Genomic DNA, 23,532 nt, shown 5'->3' with positions numbered 1-23,532 from the left:
AACGGCCGGCTGCACACCTGTTAGACCACCGTTTTCCATCAGAGGCAGATTGTCGAAGTATTGCGTAACAAAACTGAGTTTTTGGCTGGTTCTTCCTCTTGATACAAACCGATGTACTTCAGATGCTGGAATAAATAATACGGGAAGGTTTGTGTGTGACAGGTTTTATTGTGATTAACCTCGAATAGCCAGATAACGTTAATTTCATTATCGAGAGAGAGTGAACCTTGTTTCACTGAGGCAGTTTAAGGCACAAGCGACACAAAGCGTTGATTGGGGAGCCCAGTTCAGAGGGGTGCCAGAGGATTTGTATTCAGAACATATCACAGTTATTAGTAGCGACCGTTTGGTACATGAAGCTGAGAGGGCCACCAGGGCAGCCAAAGCTCGAGATTTGTGTACAGTACGTATCACAATTAATAAGGAAAACTGATACGTCTGAAAGTGTACGACGGGAAAGCGGAGGATGGGGGCGCCAAATGAAAAGTCACCAGTGAGGAAAGGTGTTCTGGAACTGGCCCTGAGTGCCGTACGGAATTTGTTACTAGGTGCGTTTGTGCGATTTACATTGTTTTGTATAAATAAATCGGCAGCTAGTAATGATCGTCCGGGGTGGCCGAACGGTTCTAGGCCCTACAGTCTGGAACCGCGCGACTGCTACGGTCGCAGGTTCGAATCCTGCCTCGGGCATGGATGTGTGTGATGTCCTTAGGTTAGATAGGTTTAAGTAGTTCTAAGTTCTAGGGGACTGATGACCTCAGAAGTTAAGTCCCGTAGTGCTCAGAGCCATTTGAGCCAATTGAGCTAGTGATGTTTGCAGTAATATGATGCAGACGAGTGAAAGTCTGGGAGATCTATCTTATACCTTACGGCTGTGCCCTATTTTTCTTACTTGAACTAATTAATGTCTTATCACGTATATAAAAAGATGAAACGAATCCGCACTGTGTCTAATTTTAATTTACACGGCATTGTCGATTCTATTAAAAGTGTCAAAAGTGTCTTATATTTGTGACTACACAATGCGGGATGAACTACTAACACCTCAGAGACTTACTATGCGATCGCAAACAGGGGAAAAAGACCCAAGGATTGGAAAGGGTAAGAAGATGCTACACTGCGAAATACACGCAACTTTCTGGAGGGAAGTTTCATTGTATCTGAGCCGTGCGTGGCTCGTGTTACCGCAATAATGTATTTTACATCCTGTTTTAACGTACTTCCACCTCACTACGTCAATTTAAATGACTAATGTCACTGAGTTGCTGCTTTGCCTGACCATGAGCGGGGCTGACAGCGCGTATCGATATATCCCCTCTCGTAGTATCTTTGCTCGAGTGCTATTACTTGCCGATCGTTGTGTGTCGTGAGTTCGGGTCGCGAGTTTGGGTCTGTCAGGAGTTGGAACGCGTCTGGGGCGCAGTCCGGACCTGGCAGTCGGGGAGTTGCAATGCGGCACTAGTGCAGTCGGGTTGGAGCAGCAGTGAGCTGTGCGTCGACATGGCTCGCCCTACCCTTGCCGCCGCGCATCACTATAGCCGGGCCACGGTCTTGGTGGATCGTCGGTCGGCCGTCCTACCGGACGACGCGTTTTGGCTCGCCGATCATTCATGAGTCGGCTGTGTGTGTGCATCGACTCCCGATTTTCTTCGTGTGTGCTTAGTTGCTGTTGGGTATCGTTTAGGTCTTCGTACACGTGTTTTTCAGGTTGTGTGTATAGTCGGCGTTATTTCCTTTGACAAGTTATTTTAAATGTTGTCGGCGTACTGCCTCTGAGAGGTCGGTCGTCTCATCGGGCGACGTGTAACTGGTTCTCCGAGCGCTTCTGGGCCCCATCAGTTACCATCTTGTGAAACTCGGGTCGGTCCTTTCCTGGTGCAGGGATGTCGTTTAGTCAGTGGGCGTGTTTCCTGTGCATGGTTGGGTCCGAGCCAGTATCTCCGCCGTCGTGTGTCTGGAAGTGAGTGGGAGACGCACCAGCAGTGCAGTCGTGACGGAGCAGCAGTCGCGGAAGGAATAACAGGCAGTCGGTCGGTGGTGCAGACCAAGGAGGATGTCTCCGCGCGGTGCAGTCGGCTGGGTCCTTGCGCAGTGTCGGAGCGTGTGTGGAGCTGTCCGATCACTACGAGCTTCGTGGTTCACCGACCCAGGACGTCAAGTTGAGTAGTGGTTTCAACTACCCAAGCCACCTCTATTCATGTTGTGGTGGTTCGTTTCGGTGAGTCACTGTTGGGGAGGCTTTCCTGTGAGCAACACCGAGTGTTTCTATTGCTGAAATTTAGCCGCCATGCGGTGCAACTAACTATATTGGTTGACTACAATTCGAGTGCACCAGCGGAATTTTCTGCCCTGATCACTGACGTAAATTGAGGCAGTGTTCTTTTTGGCTGAAGTTAACTATATTACCGTATTTCAAATTCACGTGTACCAGCGGAATTTTCTGCCTTCTGGCCGTTAGTGTTCCGGTTACCTGCCCTGGCCACTAACGTAAGCCGGCCGCGGTGGTCGAGCGGTTCTAGGTGCTCCAGTCCGGGACCGCGCGACTGCTACGGTCGCAGGTTCGAATCCTGGATCGGTCATGGACGTGTGTGATGTCCTTAGGTTAGTTAGGTTCAAGTAGTTTTAAGTTCTAAGGGACTGATGACCTCAGATGTTAAGTCCCATAGTGCTCAGAGCCATTTGAACCACTAAAGTAATTTCAGGCAGCGTCCTTTCCTCACCTGTTGTCGCTGTCCAACATGATGTTTAATTTTGACAGCTAATACATACTTCATTGTGGATTATCACCTTCGTAACCTTTTACATCTACATCTACATTTATACTCCGCAAGCCACCCAACGGCGTGTGGCGTAGGGCACTTTACATGCCACTGTCATTACCTCCCTTTCCTGTTCCAGTCGCGTATGGTTCGCGGGAAGAACGACTGCCGGAAAGCCTCCGTGCGCGCTCTAATCTCTCTAATTTTATATTCGTGATCTTCTCGGGAGGTATAAGTAGGGGGAAGCAATATATTCGATACCTCATCCAGAAACGCACCCTCTCGAAACCTGGCGAGCAAGCTACATCGCGATGCAGAGCGCCTCTCTTGCAGAGTCTGCCACTTAAGTTTGATAAACATTTCCGTAACGAGTTTGCTAAACATATCCGTATCGCTCCCACGCTTACCAAGTAACCCTGTGACGAAACGCGCCGCTCTTCTTTGGATCTTCTCTATCTCCTCTGTCAACCCGATCTGCTACGGATCCCACACTGATGAGAAATACTCAAGTATAGGTCGAACGAGTGTTTTGTAAGCCACCTCCTTTGTTGATGGACTACATTTTCTAAGGACTCTCCCAATGAATCTCAACCTGGCAACCGCCTTAACAACAATTAATTTTATATGATCATTCCACTTCAAATCATTCCGTACGCATACTCCCAGATATTTTACAGAAGTAAGTGCTACCAATGTTTGTTCCGCCATCATATAATCATACAATAAAAGATCCTTCTTTCTATGTATTCGCAATATATTACATTTGTCTATGTTAAGGGTCAGTTGCCACTCCCTGCACCAAGTGCCTATCCGCTGTAGATCTTCCTGCATTTCGCTACAATTTTCTAATGCTGCAACTTCTCTGTATACTACAGCATCATCCGCGAAAAGTTGCATGGAACTTCCGAAACTATCTACTAGGTCATTATATATATTGTGAAAAGCAATGGTCCCATAACACTCCCCTGTGGCACGCCAGAGGTTACTTTAACGTTTGTAGACGTCTCTCCATTGAGAACAACATTCTGTGTTCTGTTTGCTGAAAACTCTTCAATCCAGCCACACAGCTGGTCTGATATTCTATAGGCTCTTACTTTGTTTATGAGGCGGCAGTGCGGGGCTGTATCGAACGCGTTCCGGAACTCAAGGAAAATGGCATCTACCTGGGAGCCTGTATCTTATATTTTCTGGGTCTCATGAACAAATAAAGCGAGTTGGGTCTCACACGATCGCTGTTTCCCGAATCCATGTCGATTCCTACAGAGTAGATTGTGGGTTTCCAGAAATGACATGATACGTGAGCAAAAAAAATGTTCTAAAATTCTACAACAGATCGATGTCAGAGATATAGACCTATAGTTTTGCGCATCTGCTCGACGACCCTTCTTGAAAACTGGAATTACCTGTGCTCTTTTCCAATCATTTGGAACCTTCCGTTCCTCTAGAGACTTGCGGTACAAGGCTGTTAGAAGGGGGGCAAGTTCTTTCGCATACTCTGTGTAGAACCGAATTGGTATCCCGTCAGGTGCAGTCGACTTTCCTCTGTTGAGTGATTTCAGTTGCTTTTCTATTCCTTGGACACTTATTTCGATGTCAGACATTTTTTCGTTCGTGCAAGGATTTAGAGAAGGAACTGCAGTGCGGTCTTCCTCTGTGAAACAGCTTTGGAAAAAGGTGTTTAGTATTTCAGCTTTACGCGTGTCATCTTCTGATACAATGCCATTATCATCTCAGGGTGTCTGGATATGCTGTTTCGCTCCACTTACTGATTTAACGTAAGACCAGAACTTCCTAGGATTTTCTGTCAAGTCGGTACATAGAATTTTACTTTCGAATTCACTGAACGCTTCACGCATAGCCCTCCTTACGCTAACTTTGACATCGTTTAGCTTCTGTTTGTCTGAGAGGTTTTGGCTGCGTTTAAACTTAGAGTGAAGCTCTCTTTGCTTTCGCAGTAGTTTCCTAACTTTATTGTTGTACCACGGTGGGTTTTTCCCGTCCCTCACAGTTTTACCCGGCACGTACCTGTCTAAAACGCATTTTACGATTGCCTTGAACTTTTTCCATAAACACTCAACATTGTCAGTGTCGGAACAGAAATTTTCGTTTTGATCTGTTAGGTAGTCTGAAATCTGCCTTCTATTACTCTTGCTAAACAGATAAACCTTCCTCCCTTTTTTTTATATTCCTACGAACTTCCATATTCAGGGATGCTGCAACGGCCTTATGATCACTGATTTCCTGTTCTGTACATACAGAGTCGAAAAGTTCGGGTCTGTTTGTTATCAGTAGGTCCAAGATGTTATCTCCACGAGTCGGTTCTCTGTTTAATTGCTCGAGGTAATTTTCGGATAGTGCACTCAGTATAATGTCACTCGATGCTTTGTCCCTACCACCCGTCCTAAACATCTGAGTGTCCCAGTCTATATTTGGTAAATTGAAATCTCCACCTAAGACTATAACATGATGATGAAATTTATGTGATACGTATCCCAGATTTTCTCTCAGTTGTTCTGCCACTAATGCTGCCGAATCGGGAGGTCGGTAAAAGGAACCAATTATTAACCTAGCTCGGTATACATCGTCTGTGCCTTTCTAAAAATTTCGGCAGAATTTATCTCTGGCTTCAGCCAACTTTCCGTACCTATAACGATTTCAGCTTCGGTGCTTTCTATCAGCTCCTGACGTTCCGGTACTTTACCAACGCAGCTTCGACAGTTTACAATAACAATACCGATTGCTGCTTGGTCCCCGCATGTTCTGACTTTGCCCCGCATCCTTTTGTGTTTGAGTCCTCATGTAATGATTGATGGCAAGCGAGTCGGTCGGTCCGTGACTGTCTCCTGGTTGGGTTCCGACGGATCAAGTATAGTTGGGCTCACCACCTCTCTCATCTCAGTGAACGAGGGCAGACCGATCTCCCTGGAGGCTTCTGAGTGCCGTTGTCTTTCTCACCGGTGTTTAATTATATGTTTTCAGCTACTTAAAATTTAAGGCTTATGGTTATATTTTTTTAAAAAAATTTGGAAAATTAATTGTGGGCTTTCAGCCTTGCAACCTTATTCTTAAAATTATCTTTCAACCTTAAACATTGCGGCCTTCTGCCTTTAAAAGATTATGGTAATCTATTTTAAAATTTTGAAACTTAATTGTGGCCTTCAGCCATTGGTATTGCACCTTGTATATGTTTGTTCTATCTGCTTTGCCTTGAGGCTTTCCACTCAGCCGTGATACATGTTTTTTTAATTATTTTATTTGCTATTTTAAGTGCATTTTATCGTGTTGATTTTTAAGATTTCTTGTTTGGAGGCCTTCAGCCGTGAAAGTGTTGCATTCGGTAAAGGTTCGGCTATGTGCCGCTTTGGTTGTAAATGTGTTGTTAAATTACAATAAATTACAATTAGAAGGTGAAACTGAACCCAAGCTTATTTGACCCTCTCCACAATCCTAATTACCTGTTCTTCCCAGCGGGTTTAGCGGGCTTATCAGTATCTAAAGCTCCAGCACAAAACTTTCTCCGTACTCCTATACAGGGTGTCCCATTTATTTTGACCACCCTTTTGACCACCCTAAATAACTGTTTGTCTAGATGCAAATTACAAAATGTTTCAACCAGATGTTCTTTAGCCGTCAGGGGGACATCAATCAGCATGATTGCTTTCGTTGTAGCTTTGTTTCTTTTTACAAAGATATGAACAGAGGTATGACTTTTTTAAATGGCGCCCTGTGTTGTTTATTCCGTAATTCATTTAATTCATTTCCTCTCCTAAAGACCTATTCAAAAATGTATCACAGTGTACCATTCACTGAAACACAACGTTATTAATTGCATAACACAACATTGACTTTAAGCCTGGGGTGTCAAACTCGTCCACTGGCTGGAGTTGTCCGAAAACAAATGAAACCAAGTAAAAACATAACACAAAATTGACTTGGACTCTCATGTACCATTGCCCAGGAGTAGAACATTCAAAGGTGCTCAGAGTGGCGACCCTGGACCCCGATACAATGGTGCAATCGTTGAATGAAATAATTATTTACTGCTTCCAGTGTTGCCCGCTAAGGAGAATTATAAGCAAGCACGATACGTTCCTGCACGTCCTCTGGAGTTGTTGGAATATCGCGATAGACGATGTCTTTAATGCATTCCCAAAGAAATAGTCCAGAGGATTTTAATCAGGAGACCTAGCAGGCCAAGTAATTGTTCCTCCTCGACCAATCCATCTGGCAGGATGCCTTCGGTTCCGAACACGACGTGCACGCAAGGCATTATGTGCTGGGCATTCATTGTGTTGATACCACATAAGCATTCTGGTTCGTAGCAGCTCTTCATCCAGAAGAGGAGGAAGAATTCGTCTGAGGAAGTTGGCATACACTGTACCGTTTAGACTACCATTGATGAAATAAGGGCCAGTATTTGTAGTACCAAGCATCCCACACCAAACGTTAATTCTCCATTAACGCTGATGTTCCACCTGTCTAAGCCATCGTGGGTTGGCGGTGGACCAATAATGCATTTTCCTTGTATTTACCTGTCCTTTGAGAAGGAACATTCATTGGTAAATAGGAGAAGAAGTTAGGGTTGGCGAGAATTCACTGCTGTGCTCACTGACAGAACTGTACACTATTGTGGAAATCACTCTCATGCAATTGTTGATGTAGGTGTACATGGTAAGGATGGAACCGGTGACGTGAAAGAATACAATGTACACTGGTTTTTGGAATGCCAATCTCGTGTTCAAGCTGTCGTGTGCTCACACGTGGATTCATAGCAACGGAAGCGAGAATAGTATCTTCGGCAGCTTCGTCTGTGCGAATGCTTCGACGATTGCACTGTCGTGGGTTGAAATTTCCCGTTTCCTGAGGAGTCGCAACAAGACGAGAAAACATTCGTCGGGAAGGTGGGTTCTTGTCAGAATATCGCTCCTTCTAAAGTTCTGCAGCCTGCGTAGCAGCCTGCCGGAGTGCCCTAGCGATTCTAGGCGCTTCAGGCTGGAACCGCGCCACCGCTACGACCACAGGTTCGAATCCTGCTTCGGGCATGGATGTGTGTGATGTCCTTAGGTTAGTTAGGTTTAAGTAGTTCTAAGCTCTAGGGGACTGATAACCTCAGATTTTAAGTCCCGTAGTGCTCAGAGCCAGTCTGCGTAGCATTTCGCCTACCTTCAACAACAACAACAACAACAACAACAACAATAACAGAAACGTTATGTCGACGCTGTTTGTAGAGAGGACAGCCTTTACTGTAAGCCTACTCTACACAACAGTATTTAAAAGCACTAAATTACTGTACTAAATGTACCCGTACATAAGACAACAGTATTGCAATTGCTGTTCTGCTAACTTACATTCCCCATAGATGAGTAACATTTATGCCTTCTCTTCGTTGGTGTACAGTCTACTCACACAACTCTGCAACTGACGATGGTTGACGGAATGTGCATTCTACTTATGTTTACATTTGTCCTCTGTCAACATCAGCACGTGGATGTATTTAATTAGCCTGAGTAGCTGTACTAAGCGCTGGGAGCGTCAACGTCAGTGTTGTGTTATGTAATTAATAACGTTGTGTTTCAGTGAATGGTACACTTTGACACCTTTTTGAATAGGTCTTCAGGAGAGGAAATGAATTAAAGAATAAAAAATACAGGGTGCCATTTAAAAAAGTCATACTGCATCTTTGTAAAAAACATTTTCTTGGTTTTGGCTGGTTCATGCGAAATTCATATATAATTATTAATGGTGGTGTCATGTACCGGTCACAAACATAGAACTTTCTGGACCCTGTAAAGCTATTGGCCACATCTAATAAGGAACATCACAGTGGAATACAAATAATATTCTGCTCTAAACATAGGTGTAGATTGTCACTTACAGTTTTTCCTCGGCATTGAGTCACAATATCGTTGGCACCGTCTTGTGAAACTGGGAGGTACCTAATCAATATGCAGCACACCTTTAGACATACTATGATGCAAGCAAGATTTGTCAGCAAGTCTTCCGCTGCCGAAGGCAGAAAGCGCTCTGCTCAGCAACGCGCAGCGTTATCTATCAAACGCTTATCGGTGATTTCCACGTCTTCGACAAGCGGAATAGATAGCACAGTGCAATTACAAATGTCCCGTAGCCGGTTGCAGCGTTATCTTTTACTGATGCTTGTTGTTGACTCACAACTGCAGAGGTCACTCTTGTCTTATACAAGCATCGATTGTGACCACAAAGCACAGGCTTTGAATGGTAAGAGTGACGCACTGTTGCTCTGTTTTCGTGATAACTTCAAATAGCGTCTGTATTATTATGTGTAGAGTTTGTGTGTGTGTGTGTGTGTGTGTGTGTGTGTGTGTGTGTGTGTGTGTGTGTGTGTGTGTGTCTGTGTGAGAAAAATAAGCAATTTCAGCGAAGTTTGTAGGTAACACGGAAGAAACTTCTACATCTTCGAAGCATGTCGCATATTTCACTGAAAAGGTTAACTTTAATCCTACTTGAAGCGTGCATTTCTCCATAGGGAGTATTCTCAGTGACTGGAAAAACAGTTATTTTTGTCTTTTAATGTTAAAGTTTTTAATGTGTATACATTAAATTCACAAATTCAAACAGTTTTCTTTGGGACACCATTAGTTTTACGCCCCACATTTTTTATTTTTTTTAATTTTTTTTTTTTTTTGCGAACCTCATATCTTGCAGACAGAATTCACAAAATATTTACCCTCACTCAGTCTATATTTTAATTAAAAATTTGAGCAAATGGAAGATAAGAGGTTGCAACGAACACACAAGAGAACGACGAATATGCTAACATAAATATTTAGTTTCCAGTTAAGTTTATTCTGAATTTCCAAAGCACATTTTCCATGTGTGTTAATAGGAGCCTCTTTTAGTACTAATATTTCAGTCTGCATGCGGGCGCAAGTGCCGTAGCTTCAATCTGTCGGCTCACGTTTAGATGGCTGAAAGGTATACGGCCGAAATGTCAGGAACACAAATAGGGTTTATTCGTTTGCACGTCCGAAATTTAATTGATCAAGTGTCGTTTGGTTTATAAAATTGCTCATGGTTTCGTAGCCGCTTGTTATTGAAATGTCGGTTGATGATTCTCTCGAGCTCTTCGGTTGAATGATGTAAAATTATTCAAAGAAGCACAGGCTGAGTAGGAAGTTAAGTCATATTCAACAGATCGATCAGTTTGGATGCGGAATATTCTCTCTTACTACCAGCGTGCCACGCCTCCCAGCTTGTATTGACAAAGCAAGAATAATTGTCTTGGCTTACGATGCAGTATGATAAACAAGTTCTCCAGAGACACAGCGACAGATGAAACTGTAAACAAATACCTCTGTAAAGTTATTATTTTGTAATTCATAAGTTCAATTACTTCAGAAAAAAAAACAGTTCAGTAAGATGTTCTTCAATAACATTAAAAGGTAACGAAAAATTGATATGTAAAACTTAATGTTCGAATTGTGTGTGTGTGTGTGTGTGTGTGTGTGTGTGTGTGTGTGTGTGCGCGCGCGCGCTTGCGCTAGATCATCTCACACTCTTAATTCCGTAATTTTTGCTCTCCATACAGTGGGTAACATTGGCGAAGCAAGTGACGGAATCTTAGTTTGGGTAATAACATTTATTTATGTTTCAACCATGGCTGCATGGTCAGCGACCGTTTACAAAGTAAAATTAAAGCAATGACAGCCCTCGGTCGCAAGAATTAATTAGGTCTTAATTTTTGCGATCGAGGGCTGTTATTGCTTTAATTTTACATGTATTAATGTTATGTAGAATAACACAGGGCTATTATAAATTATTGAAAAGATATTCCTATGATGCTAGAGCTATGTTTTAGGGCTTTATATTGTATAACTTTACATTGTCATGAAACTCAAAAAGTTTTATATGAAGATAGTAACTGTTCTCAAAAGAACAGATACCATTGGTGACCGTGCAGCTTCTCTAGAATAAATGATACTGCCAACAGGTGTTGTTGGTATACCTCGATGGGAACAGCTGAAAATGTGTGCCCCGACCGGGACCCGAACCCTAGATTTCCTGCTTACATGGCAGACGCTCTATCCATCTGAGCCCATGAGGACACAGATGAATAACGCGACTGCAGGGACTTATCCCTTGCACGCACTGGAAGCAATTCTTTGTCCTTCAAATCACTCTCTTTCTCTTTGTCGATGTTTGTGGATAGATGCATTATCCTTCTAACAGATGACTTCTTACTTATGCAAGCCAGGCCGCTTCAAATGTTTTCTTCGCGTAGTTGACAGAGAAGACTTTCGTGGTATCCCCCAGTTATTGTTCTTCACTTTGGAAGTAAATTAATGAGAATGACTCCTTTTACACCCCAGAATACACTAGCTACAGCCTTTACGGTAGATGAAATCGACTTCGGATATTGTCCCAGGGCCACTGATTCTCACCCTTGGCAGTAGTTAGTATTTCGTTTTGGTAAAGCGGTTTGCATAAATCCATGCAAGGTCAGGCCATAATATGTTACGATGCGTTTATATGGTATGGTTTATCAAATTTCCAGCACGTTATTCTAGAGAAATTTTAACATACATTTCCACAAGAGTTTTCTTATGATGATCCCGTTGTAGGAAGCAATAATTTCCATGAATTCTATTTTTATTGTCGGGAATAATAAGTAAATTTGTCATTCTTAGTTGTTATTATAACATACTTTATTTTCATGGAGTATTCCATAATTATACAGTGTAATTTTCTGTACATTTACTTTTACAAATAACACATTTCATATAAATTAAAGTAGAATCCTACAGTTTTAAGACTCATTTAGCATTTGTCGTAATAAACTATTAAATTAGCATCTGCCACAAACCTATTTCAGCTTTTGCACCGATACACAGTAATCGGTGACAAATGGTGTCTAGTGTCAGAAGAGCGGAGTTTGTTTACGTCATTGATACTGCAACAACGGGATACACTTAGGCTTTACCATCTCTTCATAAGTACTCCAATAATTATAAATAATTTATTCCTTTCAAAAATGTACACCATTTGTGGCCAGAGTGGTATAAAAAACGACCACACTCACTATTTCTTCTACTTGAAAATCATAAAAAACGTTTAGGGTGGGCGGATCTGAGCAGTTTTCCACGAAAAATGGCAAATGAACGGATAAGAATATTTCTGAAATAACACATGCAAGGTAATAAGATTCACAGACGAAAATCAACAAAATCAATTTACTGTACGTGTAAGTGTGAAGGATACTGACGGATCTGATGCTCATAGGATAACAGTGTAAAAAACTTGTAACGAACTTAATGAGCTACCAATACCGTGGTTTTCTTGTATCGGTCAGCAACTTCAGAAGGTGTTTCAGAGACCATAACTATATTGCTTGAGAGTTTGGAGTTGTAAAAAATTCAACGAACGGATATAATGCATGGTGTATTTTGGGATACAAAATTGTTCACATATTAGTTAGACCTTGAGATTCCTATTGTGTTCTGTGATTCTCAACACTACGATTTAAATAAAAACTTGTTGCTAAAAATAGGATTCTTAGATGCATAATCAAGAAGACAACATTTAACATTTAGCATTTTATAATTCTATAATAAAGTAATGAATGCGCGTCAGACTGCTTAGAATGAAACAAAGTTTTTCGATAAGAAAACATTTATCGATTGCCTCCCAGAGGAAAACCAACTTTTAATGTAACAGAAGAAAACTAATGAAATGGAGATATAGGAGTTCAAAAATTTTTATAGTTCTAACTCCATGTAATTACAAATCCTGATAATAATTAAGAAAAGTTGTTGCGCCCGTTAGAGGAATCTATATCAACCTAAGTGAATTTTATTCGTCACCATAAATCAGAAGAGTGAATGAAGTACAGCCGGATCCATTCAGGTTTTACAGTGAAGAAAAGACATCACTGAGAATGGTTTGGAATAATTTGAGAAATGTCAGTCTCGCTGATCTATTGCTCGAAAGTTGTGTGCTAGATTACATGGTAGATGTTACGTATAATGATCTACTTTTCAAAAACTTAAATCTATTTGAAATCGCAAAAGTGGCTGATTACGAATACGAATTCCTTACGAATGACTAACTTTGTTTTTAGTTTGCTAACGGAATTTTCTTGCACCATATGTGCAATAGTTTTTCGTAAAGAAAGTTATAAAAAATATTGTGAAATTTACGTTTTATCTTTTCAGTGTGCTACAGGGGCTTTAATTCGACTCTTTGTCCTAATAAAAATGGAAAATGAACGGATAAGAATATTATCGAAATAACATATGCAAGATAGCAAGATTCACAGACGATAATCAACAAAATCAGCTTACTGTATGTGTGGAAATGACGCTAATTATAGCTGTAATTTTACGAACTAAGACTCTCTTCTTAGTATAGCGCTTTGGAACCTATAATTAACTACAAAATGTTTAACAACTGTTTTGCGAAAACGGTTTATGAATTAATCGTTTTGGGAAAAAGGTTTAAAAGGGTCTAATTCAATACTTTCTTATCTTCCTTCAATACTCTCCACAGAAGACGCGAAAGTTGATCGACAAAGTATTTAGCATTTCACTCTGCTATGCTTTAGTTTTCAAAGCACGAAAAGTAATCGTTAAAAAATGTATCGAATTATTTTCGGCATGTCTGTGGAAACGAAATACCATCTAATTCTACAACAAACATTTACATGTACTTCTGAGTGAAAATTGTAACATGAATATCGTGCTGATAGTTTGGTTCAAAAAGAAAACAGAACTGCAAAACAGTCGACGGCGACGGAACACGTCAAATAACGAAGAAATGATTACGATGTTTACCTACAGTTACAGCGAAATATCTGGCAGTAAATTTGAAAGTACCACATCTCTCTTGGAAAGTAGCACTTCGTATTTCTTTCTGTAGCGTTACCACTCGTAGAATGGCAACAATGTTTCACACGATGGAGACAGATATTAGCAAGTGTGTGCCTCTACTGGACTTCCAAATAAATTACAACATAACACTTTACACTTGCAGAGAATTTGTTTGCAGGAATGGGTATTTGCTTATACCTATTATACGACTAGCAACCAATTCTGCACATTATAAAATCAGTTTGTAGGCTATAAAACAATACTAGGATCCATTAGAAGTTCTTCTGCACCATTATTGAAAGGTCGCGTCACCATCTGTTAACACTCGCTCGTTGGTAGAGGTTCGTAATATAATACTCACGTATGGATCTATTTTTATCGTTATCTAAGTGTTCGTGGAAGTCGCGGTTCAGTAGATAAATAAAATACTATCACAAGGTCGAAACCAGGCGAGAGAGATAACGCCACTGCTGAGGAGCGATGCGGGCACGTTATTTCCCTCTGGACGGCGTTATTTTCAGGGACGGCACTTCTCGTTCTGCGAGACGAACAGCCGACTGAGGCAGTGTCAGCAGCCCGGATCCCGGAGGCCCGTTGCCCCCTGGCGACGCCGGTCACCGCGGCAGACGGCGCCTCCGCCCCCGCGAGGCCCGCCGTCACTGCCGGCCGGAGTGTCGGTGCCGCAGCACGGTGTCCATGATCCACTGCTCGTACATGGCGACGCGCGTGTACACCCCCGGCGTGTTGCGGCGCCCGCAGCCCACGCCGAAGCTGATGACGCCTACCTGGTACCAGCGGCCGTTCTGCTCGCAAACCAGAGGTCCGCCGCCGTCACCCTGCGCCACAAAAACACACATCTGTAATTCCACAGTCCCTTGCGTAATGATTTTGTTACGATTAAGTACACCGGGGGTGTCCAACTCGCGGCCCGTGGACGGAATACGGCCCAGAGCATGTATCAGCATGGCCCAAGAAGTGGACATCTACCATACGATCGGAAAAATAAGAAAATTCCATGGAATTCCCTTTATGTTAACTTATGATAAATTGAATACTTTCAATTTGAACTCCCGCCGCTCGATGCTATTCCCTCATTGGTCCGTCCCACTCTTAATAGTGCCGCCCGTGATGTACCTGAACCCTCAGATTTAAGTTCTTACAACAGGCCAATCCGTCAAGCGCGCTGGTCTGCTATCTTACAGCTACTTCAGTTGTAACTGCGAAACTAGAAATTTATTTATTTATTTATTTACTTATTTATTTATTTAACCTGATCAGATTAGGGCCATCAGGCCCTCTCTTACATCGGACCAGTGTTTCACACATGCAGCATTTCACACATCATGACAATACTTTAAATATGAAAATTAGATTACTCTAGTCACAATATGAATAAAGCGTAATGACTAAGACATAATAAAGTAGGTACTGGCAGTATTATTACAACAGGTGCTATACATACAAATTATGATAAAAGCAATAATAGTAAAAGTACAAAAAATCAAATAATAATGATAAAAATGAGAAAAATTGGCAATAGTAATGAAGATTTGTGCAGATGTACATTAATATCTTGGTGTGTAAAGTAGATGTTTACTAGTATAGCGAGTTTTGGGGGAGGGAGATTTAAGGAGGGGGAAAGAGGGAAGTAATGAGGTGAAGTGCATTCGTGTACAGAGGAAGGCATTACTGTTGCTCAAGTGGATACGTCATTAACTGTTTTTTGAAGCCGGACCTGTTTTTAAGTTCTCTAACATAACGAGGGAGGTTATTCCAGAGTCGGGTTCCCGCTACTGTAAAGGACTTGGAGAAGGTGACTGAGCGATGCAGCGGAACAGAGAGGATTTTAGTATGATGGGAACGTGTGTTTCGGTCATGTTGTTCCGACATAAGCGTTAAGGACGAGGAGAGATATGAGGGACAGTGTACATTTATAAGCCAGTAGATGAGACGTACTATGAAATTAATTAATGGAAATACAAGATAAATGCGTGTTATTTCTGTAAAATTGTAATAAAACAGGCTTTTCACCGTAACGCATGATCTACAAGATTTCTGACCCCCAGTTGAATAAATAAGTAATCCAAGAATGGGTGCTATAGGAAATACATAACGTCTTCTTCACAAATCTATTCGTATTGTAGACGAGGAAGATCTGAGTAACAAGGTTTCGGACAATAACATACCTCAGGATGTCGTACTACGCTTTGTTTGTGAGATCCGGGTAGGAATATCGAGGTGGCGCTCCAGGCACTTTATTGTGCGACGTGTACCCTCGACTGATACATGCCGCTTGTTGCTGTCTTTTATTATGAGAAATAACCGACTACGATGGTATAATGGCTGGACGGCAGGACGGAGAAAAAGTACGTCGGTGTTCCGGGCAGGCTAAAAGGGGGAGAATGGACAAGTCCAGTTCTTGAGATGAATACTATCTTACGAATATCATCAGGACACTCATTAGTGAACGTCAATTGGGGGTAGTTCAACCTTCGATTTTATGACAGCTTGAAGTCTGCAGGGACGCTATCAATGAGGTGTCTGTTTGTGGAGGAATGGCAGCCCATTAATCAGCGAGAACCGAAACCAGGGAAGGGTGGACCTTGGGATCTAGAAGGAAGTCGCCGTTTGAACTCAACCCAAATGGTTCCAGTGGGATTAGGTCGGGTCTCTTGCCATGGCAGTCCATTTCAGGCACGCTGTTGTCCACAAGCTTTTGCCTCATAGATGCTGCTTTGTGAGAAGATGCATTGATATGCTGATAGAGTCAATCTCTCCTAACTATTCCTATTCGGTACGCAGTACACAGAGCTGTAAAATGTGTTCATATCGTTCCGCATTGAGCATTTTCTTGAGTGCAGTAAGATGTCGACATTTTACCACAAGAAACATCCCTATACCGTATCACTACTTCCTCTGTGCTTCATTATTGGCTCTACACTTAATGGTTTTAACCTTCTCCAGACATTCGCCAAACCCTCCCACGCGATTGCCGCAGGCTATAGCATGAATCACCACTGCATATCATTCGCTTCCAGTCAATTACTGTCCAGCGTCGCTCTTTACACCGCCTCCAGTGTCGCTTAGCGTTGAGTATAGAAATGGGTGGCTTGTGAGGAGCTGAATTCCCTCCGCATAGTCATCGAACTAGCTGGGCAGCTGGCAGCACTTTGGAATTAACGAGTGAACCCTTCAGCTGATTTCACGCGCTTTTTAGAACTAATCTCTGCAGTGCTCGGCGATCTTTGTTCTTCAGTAAAAAAGATCTCTCTGGTCTCGGTTTAGCTACGGTTGTTCCCTCGCGTTTCCACTTGACAGTCACATCAGCTACAGTCGGCTTGGGGACATTTAGGAGGATTGAAATATTTCTACTTGATCTGTTACTCAGGTGACAGCCAATGACTACACTACATCCCAAGTCACTGAGCTCTCCTGAACGACTCGTTTTCTGTTACTGCTTCTCTACTCACAATTGAGCCGTGCGTGGCTCGTGTTCATGCCATATCTCATTTGACATCCTGATTTTACTGTACTACCACCTTGTTATGTTAATTTTAATTACTGGTGTCACTGAGTTGCCGCCTTGCCTTACCGTGAGCGGCAGCAGCGGCGCTTATCGATATAAGCCCTGGTGTATTATCTTTGCTGACTGCTATTACTTCCCGGTTATCGTGTGTTGGGAGTTAGTTTGGATTTGCCAGTGAGTTGGGAGGCGCTAGCAGTGCAGTTCGGACCTGGCAGTGTTTGACTTAGGACGTGGCAGAAGTTCAGTCGGGGCGCGGCTGCAGTGAGGTCCGGATAGCCATGACTGGCCCGACACACATTTCACTTGAGTGCGGACCACCTTGGTTGGTCGTCCGTCGGTAGTCTTGTCGAACGACGTGTATGTTGGCCGGCAATCGCTTAAGGGTTGGCTGCGTGTGCCGACTCGTGGTTCGTCCTTGTTATTGCACAGTCGCTGCCGTTAGTATAGTCTAGTCCTTCGTGCAAGTGTTCGTCAAACTTTGTGTAGCTTTTAATGTCGACTGCTCAGTTATTTTAGTGCTGTCTCCGTGCTGATGTGTGGCAGTCGGTCGGTTGGTGTGGATCAGCCACGAAATCTCCGTGCGGCGCAGTGGACCGGGCCCGCTGGCGGTCTTTACGAAGTGTATGGGAGCTGTTCCAATTGCAACGAGGTTCGTGGCTCACCAACCCAGGACATCAAAGTTGAGTGATGATTTAATTACCGAAGTCAGTCTGTTCACATTGTGCCGCTGGTTTTCTTGGTTGGCTGTTCGGGGTATTCACGTGAGCAACAGCGAGTGTTCGAGTTGGCGAAAGTTTGGCCACCATCTGGTGGAGTTTAACTATATTTTGGTTATTTCAAGTCCAAGTGCACCAGCGGAATTTTCTGCCTTGTGGCCGTTAGCGTTCCGTTTACCTACCCTGTCCGCTGACGTAAAATTCAGGCAGTGTCCTTTCCTCACCGTGCTCTCGCTGTCCAACACGTGTAAGTAGTTTTGACAGATTACGCATACTTGGTTGTGGGCGGCTACGCCTTTTACGTTTTGGCATTGGAGTTCCTTGTGTACTGGTCGGGTGGAAAGCAAGTCGTCTTGTCGGTGGGTCCGTTGACTGTCTCTTGGTTGGGTTGCCGGCGGATCGGATATAGTTGGGCCGCCTATCTGTCCCCCCATAAGCGAACGTTAATATTTCAATTGCAGACCGACCCCCGGAAACTTCTGAGCGGCGCTGGCTGTACAGCTTTTCCTTATTGCTGTTTGACTGTGTATTTTAATGGCTCATAGCCGATGGTTTGAATTTGTATGCTTTTAGTTGGGTTTTAAATAATGAGCCTTCAGCCATTTTAAAACTGAAAGTTCCTTACTTGTCAAGTCTTGCATTGTTTGGGCCTTCAGCCTCATTTAAAATATTTTTGGATAAAGCTTTGGGCCTTCTGCCTTTGAAAATTTATTGTAGTTGTGTTTTAAATCGTGTGGCTTCAGCCGTTTAAAAAATTAAAGAGGTTGTGCCCTTAAGCTATAAGATTGTGTGACATGTTCAGTCGATAGTTAAGGTCGTAAATTTGCGCTGTAATGTTTGGGCAACTAAATAAGTTGTATGTGTTAGTGTAGCTGACCGCCGTTCATTTTTGACCCATTTCCACACTTCCAACTACCTGTTCTGTCCTGCGGATTTCACCAGGTGTTTCAACAACTTTTATGAAAAAATAAATGTTTGGGCAAAATAAATAAATCGCGACTGTAGACACAAACATATACTTTTTCAGCACTGATTTGGTCGCTGTTCCGTCGGCAGTATGTCGGGAATACACAACTTCTACACTGACAGACCCGCCACTCGTCACATCTACCGGTCAGTTCTGCATTACTTTGGGGTGTAAGAATAGTTTGGATCGGACAGATTATGAATAAGGGGAGTAGTACAGCAGTAGCTAGATGTACGTTAACAAGCTGTGTAACCGGCGTCTAGTACAGTGTGTTAACTGTAAGACGGCAGAGTTATGAGGGGAGTGCGGGGAGAGGAGGAAGCAAGCATTGGCTGGCGAGGTGAGAGGAGCCGTTGGGGGGGGGGGGGGGGGGGGACAAGGCACGCCTACCAGTTGCAGTGCTGGTACTGCAAATTGCGCGTCATGCTTACACGAAAGCAGACAAAAGGCTTGGAAGTAAAACTCGCCTTAAATGTTGTTCGTAAACGAAACTGAAATAGTCATGTACATTAATATATATATATATATAATGTGTGTGTGTGTGTGTGTTTGTCTACCATGCGCTCACAAACCATTCATCCGACAATGTTGCGAGCATCGCTACGTAATACTGGTTTCCATCTAACCGTAGGCCTACCGGTAGGGGTTGTTGGCGACTCCCGAGATGGGCCAGCAACTGCCTCTTCACTCATTTTGAAAATGTTTAGCACATCTGCACAATAAAAACACGCAGAACAGTACAGCGCAAAACAATAACGAAGCAAACGACAATGGCTACCTTGTACAACAGTCAGCTACGTTATGTTGGCAGCAGTCGAAACTGCGTGCCTACCGAAGCCTCATGACGTTTACCAACTTCTACCGATTCAGGACTAGGGAGAGGTCTGCAATCTAAAAGTTTACACACGTACGGTGGCTGCACTTACGTCACAGGCGTCGCGGCCCTCGGCGCCTGCGCAGATGGCGGTGTCTGGCAGCGAGTATCGCGGCCCGAAGTGCCGCCGCAGCATCCTCTCGCAGTCCGCGTTCTTCCACAGCGGCACGGAGATCTCCTTCAGCACCACCGAGTGGTCAGAGTCTGCAACACAAGGCGTGCAGGCCAGTAGGCGTTAAGCGGTGCCAACATTTCGGACGTCTTATCCGGTCACTGAGAACGCACGTAGCGATATCTCTCCACAGACGCGGCTCCAGGGAAGGCTGCAAATCTGTCACCATTGTTGTCAAACTCTCGCATGACCGAGAGTCCCACCGACTTTTTTGCTCTTATAAATTTTTCCTCAAAATCTGTTTTGGGTAGTTCAATCTAATCCACAAGTAGCGAAAATCTTCATATGTAGCACAAGTATTGGCAGTAATATTTCTTTCAAGTACAGAATTTATTCAGAAAACGCTGTTACCAAAGAAGCAGCTTGTTAATAAGTTGGCAAATGAAAGTAACGACATGATTTGTGCCCTTATTTCATGTAATCATTTCTTCACCGGGTGGTGACACTTAAGGTACGCATTCTCGTGCATTATTGTGAGACATTTCCAAACTTAGCACGATTTTACTGCAGTGGATGGGATGTCTAGTGTCAGAAACACAAATTTATCTTTAACACTGACACAATATTAATATTAAACGTCAATTAATGACGTATCAAAGCATAAGACAGATTCAGACTAATTAAAGAATTAAGGTTCAGCCACTCTGTAGATTCTTTTTATGTAGAGGAACTCCCTTAGAATCATCAAGCTGAGTCTTCTGGAAGCACATAAGAGCCGTATTCTGTAGAAGACACGCTTTCAGCTACATCGAGTTAACATGTATTTCAAGCTGAAGCACCAACGCTAGCTGCTATATGGTTGGAAAAGATCACGTAATGTCAACAATTCTAAAACAACTGACTGTCATATTTTAAGTGCTTGCTGATAATGTTAGAAATTATTCCTGATAATTTAAATTGGTGCCAGTTTATCCGTTTTGTGACGGTCCTTGGTTGCCTCAATTCTCGGAGATGTATTACGTCTATGGTCACAAACTTTTTGTTAACAGATTACCGGTTTCGGTCTTTAATGACAATCATCGGATCTGTTTCACAAAAACATTGGGACTTCGCTTTATGAAACGATCTGATGATAGTCATTAAAGACCGAAACTGGTAAACTGTCAAGAAAAAGTTTGTGACCATGAAACTTAGTTTGATTTTTCCCATACACTATTCGCTTCATCTGTTTGTTAAGGATCTTCAGTGGCATGTATTATATGTTTGTTTTACGTACACAATAAACGCGTTATAAAGTAGTTACAAATATGCTTCCATGTTACGTTTTCTCTTTTTTCAGATTAGAAATAACTTTTGCAACACAAGTGAGATAAATTATCCTTTGCTGTTACGATTTCTGATATTGTTAATCCATGTGTCATCCTGCATACGGAATGTGTGTGTTTACTGTCTGCAGTGTTACCAACTGTCGTTGTGTTATAAATGATAAATGTTCAGTGTGTGTGTGACAGAGAGACAGAGAGACAGAGAGACAGAGAGACAGAGAGACAGACAGAGAGACAGAGAGACAGACAGAGAGACAGAGAGACAGAGAGACAGACAGAGAGACAGAGAGACAGACAGAGAGACAGAGAGACAGAGAGACAGAGAGACAGAGAGACAGAGAGACAGAGAGACAGAGAGACAGAGAGACAGAGAGACAGAGAGACAGAGAGACAGATTATTTAGCCTGGTTATATTTTACATCTCTTTGTTGTAATGGCTGACATGATCAGTGAGTTTTGAGTATCTTGACATGCTCATTAATTACTTTCTTTTTCGTTTAAAGGGCTCTTTGTGCGTTAATGTTTTCCTTTAATGTATGAATTTTTTTATAATTGCTCACTCTAATAATTTTCATCTCCTGTTCCAAACTGGATGGTTATATCCTTGTTTTATTAGGTGTCTGACAAAGGTAGAATTGCTATTTTTATACTTCCAGCTTCTTATACGTTCTTTATACCTAGTTTGAAACGTCTGTCTCTCATTCCCACTATGCTGATTTGCAGTCTTGCATTGTAACTGGTATATACACTGCAGAGCCAAAGAAACTGGTCCACCTGCCTATTGCCTTGTAGGGACCCGCGAACACGCAGAAGTGCAGCAACATGACGTGGCATGGATTCGACTAAGGTCTGAAGTATACTATGTGGATATGGTGTCTGTTCTTTCAGAGATGTCCGAAATAACACACCACATCCATATAGTATATAGTTCTGGCAATACCGGTCATGACCTTCTCCTTCTGTGCGGATGCACACATATTCCGCGAACTCTTACGGGACTTGGTAAGAATTTCTTCCACGAATAATGATTGTGTTGGGGTGGGACACTACGAATGTAGTGTGTGGACATACAAGGTGAGAATGTGGGTCTCGTGGGAGGCGTACGCGAGATAGTCCCTGCAGTCGCACTATCCCCTGTGCCCTCAGTGGCTCAGATGAACAGAGCGTCTGAGGTGTAAGCAGGAGATCCTGGGTTCAAGTCGCGGTCGGGGCACACATTTTGTGTGTCCTCGTTGATATAGATCAACACCCGTCAGCAGCTGAAGGTATTAATATAATTCTAATGGCTGAAGTGGTGCTGGAGGGAACTGACCCCAGGAATCCTGCAGGTCTCTCCATAAGTCCGTAAGAGTACAATTGGGTGGAGACCTCTTCTGAACAGCACGTTTCAAGGCATCCCAGATACGTTCAATAATGTTCATGTTGGGGAGTTTGGTGGCCAGCGGAAGAGATTAAACTAAAGAGTGTTCCAGGAGCCACTCTGTAGCAATTCTGAACGTGTGGGGTGTCGCATTCTCCTTATGGAATTGCCGAAGTCCGTTGGAATGCACAATAGACATGACTGGATGCAGATGACCAGACAGGATGCTTATGGACGTGCCAGCTGTCAGAGTGTATCTAGACATATCAGGGGTCCCTTATCACTTCAACTGCACGCACCCCACACGATTACGGAGCCTCCACGACCTTGAACAGACCCCTGATGAAATGAAGGATCCATGGATTAATGACGTTGTATCCATGTCCGTACTCGAGCATCTGTTCGATACAATTTGAAACGAGACTCGTCCGACCAGGCAACATGTTTCCAGTCATCAACAGTCCAATGTCGGTGTTGAAGGGTTGTATCCATGTCCGTACTCGAGCATCTGTTCGATATAATTTGAAACGAGACTCGTCCGACCAGGCAACATGTTTCCAGTCATCAACAGTCCATGTCGGTGTTGACGGGTCCAGACGAGGCATAAAGCTTTGTGTCGTGCAGTCATCAAGGGTACACGAGTGGGCCTTCGGTTCCGAATGCCCATATCGATGAAGTTTCGTTGAATGGTTCGCAGGCTGACACTCGCTGATGGCCCACCATTGAAATCTGCAGCAATTTGTAACTAATGTGACAAGTCTTGGGATAGCGGTAGTATCGCGTAGACAAGATATAAAAGGGCAGTGCATTACCGGGGCTGTCATTTCTGCTCAGATTTATTTGAAAAGGATTCTGACGCGAATATGGCCACACGACGTGGAATGGTAGTTAGCGCTAAACGTATGGGACATTTAATTTCTGAAATATTTAGAGAATTCAGTATTCCCGAGATCCACAGTGTCAAGAGCGTGTCAAGAATACATGATTTCAGGCATTACCTCTCACCATGCACGAGATATGGCCGACGGTCTTCACTTAATGACCGAAAA

General features: G+C 43.1%; 1 protein-coding gene across 1 annotated transcript in view; it reads right to left on the bottom strand.

Annotated features, from left to right (window-relative positions):
* Nucleotides 1–11,459: 11,459 nt before the first annotated feature.
* Nucleotides 11,460–23,532, bottom strand: part of LOC124788894 (phenoloxidase-activating factor 2-like) — a 450,082-nt gene continuing 438,009 nt past the window's right edge. Inside the window, exons 7-8 of the mRNA XM_047256177.1 lie at nt 19,739–19,890; nt 11,460–14,439 (exon numbers count right to left, since the gene is read on the bottom strand). Of these exons, the coding sequence (XP_047112133.1) occupies nt 14,260–14,439; nt 19,739–19,890 (332 nt within the window). The 3' untranslated portion in view covers nt 11,460–14,259. The remainder of the gene's footprint in view (nt 14,440–19,738; nt 19,891–23,532) is intronic.

The sequence above is a fragment of the Schistocerca piceifrons genome, chromosome 3 (genome assembly GCF_021461385.2).
Source record: "Schistocerca piceifrons isolate TAMUIC-IGC-003096 chromosome 3, iqSchPice1.1, whole genome shotgun sequence".
Taxonomy (NCBI): domain Eukaryota; kingdom Metazoa; phylum Arthropoda; class Insecta; order Orthoptera; family Acrididae; genus Schistocerca; species Schistocerca piceifrons.
The sequence above is the reverse complement of the archived record's forward strand: the minus strand, read 5'-3'. Positions and strand labels throughout refer to the sequence as shown.